Source organism: Cynara cardunculus, assembly GCF_001531365.2.
Source record: "Cynara cardunculus var. scolymus isolate 2C chromosome LG 3, CcrdV1, whole genome shotgun sequence".
Taxonomy (NCBI): domain Eukaryota; kingdom Viridiplantae; phylum Streptophyta; class Magnoliopsida; order Asterales; family Asteraceae; genus Cynara; species Cynara cardunculus.
In genome coordinates this window covers 30147125-30152320 of record NC_037530.1, presented here as the reverse complement: position 1 = coordinate 30152320, position 5196 = coordinate 30147125, and the positions used below count along the sequence as shown (strand labels likewise).

Here is a 5196-nt window from a genome sequence, read left to right as displayed (position 1 = left end):
AATCATCTCCCTCTAATTGCAGCAGCATAATTACCGAATTAATTAAAGAAAGGTGACATCTATTAATTATTATTCAATCTTTATTTTTCATGAATAAAATACTATATATTGGTGAAGCTGCAAAAAAGTTTCACTGAAAAGAGGATCTGGTAATAATTTATCATTCGCATCAAAATTATCAACACTTAATTTATCCCATATTCTTTTTTATTAATTAATTAATTCTCTAAATTATCTATAACAATTTTGAAAACAGATATCTCATAGACCAAGAACAATTAATTAGTTAACATTAATAAGTTACTTTTAGCAACTTAATTGAACACATAATTAAAATTATCGTACAATCAAGTGATCTATCTCTTTCAAGAATGGTATATATATATATATATATATATATGTATATATATATATATATGTATGTATATGTATATATGTGTGTACGTATATATTAATGTCTTTTTTCCTGGTTCCACTTTCTTGCTTTCTTTCTTTTTAAGGGGTTACTTTAAGAAGAGACTTTGAAAGAGTAAATATTGCAGCAGAAACTACGAAAAAGCATCACTAAAAGCCCTCCCTGCTTGCACACACACACACACAAGGAGATATATATATATATATATATATAGATATAGATGTATCCATGTCCATGTATGTGGGTGTCACCTGAGTGCAGTGATATAGAGATTCTTTGCTAACATTGCTGTTGCTCTCCTCACCCCCTTTTCCCTTTCCCCTTTCCCTTTCCCTTTCGTTTTCGATTTCTTTTGAAGTTAATTTTTCACACAAAAATTATTGTATAAAGCAAGACCATTAGCTAGCAGTATATGTAATCAATCACTCGTATAAATAATGGAGCCTGCAAATTTTCATCACTATCATCAAGAAGATGATCATGTACCTGTGGATTCTTCTTCTTTTCCTATCCCTTCTTGCTATGGTCTTTCTTGGTCCCAAAATCCCCTCTTGTAAGCCATCTCTCTCTCTCTCTCTCTCTTTAATATGGTTTTTCAAGCTTTCTTGAACTTTAGGTTTTGATTCTTTTTTCAAATTCATAATTATGTACTAAAACATCACATACTGGTCATATATATATGTTTAATTGCTTATTTTTGTTGTCTTTTTTGGATTAAAGTTCATCTTTAATTGATTACCTTGCAATCATTATGTTTCTTGATCACTTGGAGATTTTCTAGCTAGGGTTTTGATTTAATCCACATCCTCTTTCACACTTACAAAACTAATCCTCAATCAGCATGATATATTATATATAACCCATTTTGTTTTCTTTTTTGTGTCTGTTAAATCATGCAGGACCTGCACAAACAATAGCATAAACTCAAGAAATCTTGTGCCTTGCCTAGACACAGGTACAGATTCCATGGCACAAGACTTGGGATTTCCATGGAGTAGTAGCAGCAGCAACAATGGTATGGGGTATCCAATAGACAACTTCATGACTCATGAATTGCAACGTCTTTCAAGAATCAAGGACGAGTTTTCAGTCTCGGAATCATATCCGAAATTCTTAGATATGTTAAATTGCAGCCCGACATCCAGCATCGAAGATTTACAGTTACACCCCTCCTCTAGCTACGTGAAGAATGATCACCATCAACAAATTAGCTACTCAAATAATAATCAAGATTTCTTGCTTACAACTCTCTCTAGTACTGGATGTCAAATCAAAGGTGGCCAGCTTATAAACGATCAAAACTGTTCTAATGGAATATTTAGTCAAAATTTTCCCACTATAAGTATTTCAAGTTTGAATCAATCTTCCTCCTCGTCGTCATCATCATCTTCAGGGATTTCTTCAAGCTCGTTTGATATGAACTCCTTGCCAGCTTTGGATCTCTTTGGCTCTCCAAGATTTGATGGAAGCTTTACCCATCCTTCGTCGCTCAATGGCCATACTAATCTTGGTTGTCTTTCTTATGGTCTTAATAGTATGCATCAACCAAGTCACAGGCCATCAGTTTGCCCTAGCAAGGTGGGGTTTCATATAACTCTCTCTCTCTCTCTCTCTCTCTGCAAATACGTTTCTACTTAAAATGGAGTATTGATTCCTTTTCTTTTCTCTTTTACCCCATTAAAATGACACTTCCAGCTTTATACATTATATACATTGACATTCATCTTTACTTTTTCATTTAGAATAAAAGATCCAGTCCCTAATTATGACCTTTTGACAAGGTTTTCATGATGATGATATATTCAAAGTTCAAAAACTAATCAAACTTTAAATCTGTTTCCAACTTATTAAAGATATCATCAATCTCCACCGCTGGAAGTACAGGTCAACCGGCAAAGAGGCCAGCTAGCAAATTCATCAACGCCAAGGCCACTCAATCCGTATCAGTGAAGAAATCAAAGTTGGAGCCACGCCCTTCTTCGGCACCCTTTCAGGTTTAACCAAAGTGTTTCGATATCATTTAAACGAACTAATCTTTTTAATCTTCCTTTTTGTTGTTTTCAGTTTCTGGGTGTTCTTGATTCATTCTATGCTCCAATTTATGCATATTTATTGTATGGATTCAGGTCAGGAAGGAGAAATTAGGGGACAGAATTGCAGCCATTCAGCAGCTGGTGGCACCTTTTGGCAAGGTACATATATAGTGTCTGTACATTTTAAGGTTATAACAAAGAAAATACACACATTACTTACACCTACAATCCTTAAGCCTTCAAGTCTCAGACTTCAAGAATGGTTATTTCTTATAAATAAAAACATGCTCCATTAATCTGTCCCCCAATAAATCAATTTCCACCAGAATCTCAGATCCAGCCACTTCCCATTTTTTTTATTTGAATTTTTGTTTTTAGCTTATTAATTAAAATCAGCCGAGATGTCTTATTTGACCCATACTGGTGATTAAAAAAGAATTAAAAATGGTGTGTGATTGTGTTTTAAATTTGTGGATGAATGGAAAACGATGCTTGCAGACTGATACAGCTTCGGTATTAATGGAGGCTATTGGATATATCAAATTTCTTCAAACCCAAGTCGAGGTATACTTGCTGCTTCATCTCTCAAAACATTCTTCTTGGGTTTTGTTATTTATTGCTTCCACTGTATATTACCATTATTGTTTATGTTTAAATTTATATATATATATATATATATATATATATATATATATATGTGCTTCTCTAATAAATACTATAAATATATTAATTAGTGTTTCCTGTTTTAAAATTTCTTTAAACCTACTACCTCACTTCAGATGCTATTATTTTCTTTCATTAACATATTTTTAAACGATGATTTATCGAAATTCATTCAAAAATAAGATTTGAACCCTTTAAATGATGATACATAGTTTAGGGTTTTATTGGTGCTATCTTTGACTCTTAATCGACAGCCTCAACCCAATTGGTTACTTTTATATCAATTTTATTCTTTATTAATATTGCTATTTTTCATTTTCAAATGATTTCACTTTATCATAAGAACAATAATTATATATATATATATATATGTGTGTGTGTGTTATAGTGTATATATATATATATATATATAGAGAGAGAGAGAGAGAGGTGAGTTATTATGCAACTTTTTACATGTGTACAACCAATTATACAACTCAATCTCAATCGTTCATTTAATTTGATGAATATATGATTTCATAAAAGTTTTGAATGTTTCATAATATAAAGTATTGATCATAATTAATGAACTCTAGTTATGTTCCATAAATATTTAAATCATAAAAAATGAACTCTCATCATTTTTATAAATATCTAAATTGATTGGTTTGTGTTGGTTGTACAAATAGACATGATTGTATTTAAAATATACTATATATATAGATGTATTAATCGGTTTTGAAAGTTTTGAAGTAAACTAATTAGAAACTACATAGAGCAATTGATACATAATTTTTATTTATAGCCTAGCTAGTTGTGAACTTTATTATTATATTTATTAAAATGTAAAAAATAAAAAAAAATCAACATATATTTGTTAGGATAAACTGCAAATTTATATATGTATTTTCTACTTGTCATTATTTTGTAACGAAATAATTAATATGGTCAAATGATTAAATCACTCATTTTAACAATATAATATCAAGGATTTTGATGGCTTAATTTGTTGTTGTTCTTCATTTTTTTTTGTGGGTTCGCTACGTTTTTTGGTCTTCGGTTTTGATTCCCGCATCTTATAGACTACTTTCTTCATGTTCTCGTTTTAGTTGTTTAATTAAAAAAATCATTTAAAAAAATATATAGTTTACACCATAATTAATGCAAACACAAATATATCGTCGTTGTTGTAGGTGCCCGCAATAACTTTTTCGAACCATACTTTAAGTTTATTATTAATATAATATTTGAAATCGTAAAATAATTGCTTCCATAAAATGCAATACATAATTTAATTTGATATAACTTATAAAATTAAATATAAAAACATGTAATTTATTTAAAAAAAAAAAATAAACGTGGTTATATTTATTAGATATATGAGTTTTTGATGGAGCTGATGTAACTATTTAAGCATGATTAATAGTCTAGTAGAAATGTTCATGCTGATCATAAGTCATACCCTACTACCACCCCCTATTATTTATTTACCCTACAAAAGCCAATGCTACAAATAAATGTAAATATTTACCTTATAAACATATAAAATATTGATTATTCAATAATTGAAGTAGAGCTCATAACTATATTATCGAACATCATTCAGGTCAAGTTTGAATCTTTCTATGTTTTTAATGAATATTTATTGTGAAAATATTATGAACGGGGTCGATAAATGTTAACTCTTAAATTAGTTTTCAATTAAATTCTTTATAATAAAATGGATCGTTAGTGAAGATCGTTTTTTTTTATTGATGGGAATGTTGAAACGGTTTTAAAACGAAATAGCATTAAAACGAAGTTTTTTGAACTTTTAATAAGTGTTATGATCAGCTAATTTTCTTAAACTAGACGTTAAATTTGTAATCTTTGTTGTAGGCTATATTAGCTTCTTGATGCAAATATATTGAATTACATATGTTAATTATAAATATATGCATACAAACACATATAATTAGAAATTGAGGGCTTCTTTGACTGATACATATATATATATATATATATATATATATATATATATAGGGATGTTATTCTACACCCTTTGTCATTCCTACATCCTATACAACCCTCATCTCAACCATTCAATTTTTAATCAATTAATTGTTT

At 29.6% G+C, this 5196-nt stretch overlaps 1 protein-coding gene across 1 annotated transcript in view; it reads left to right on the top strand.

Moving 5' to 3' along the window:
* Positions 1-917: 917 nt before the first annotated feature.
* LOC112510166 (transcription factor bHLH110-like) overlaps positions 918-5196 on the top strand; it is a 6210-nt gene continuing 1931 nt past the window's right edge. Inside the window, exons 1-5 of the mRNA XM_025115485.1 lie at positions 918-968; positions 1315-1993; positions 2269-2409; positions 2542-2607; positions 2947-3012. Coding sequence (XP_024971253.1) covers positions 1382-1993; positions 2269-2409; positions 2542-2607; positions 2947-3012 — 885 coding nt within the window. The 5' untranslated portion in view covers positions 918-968; positions 1315-1381. The remainder of the gene's footprint in view (positions 969-1314; positions 1994-2268; positions 2410-2541; positions 2608-2946; positions 3013-5196) is intronic.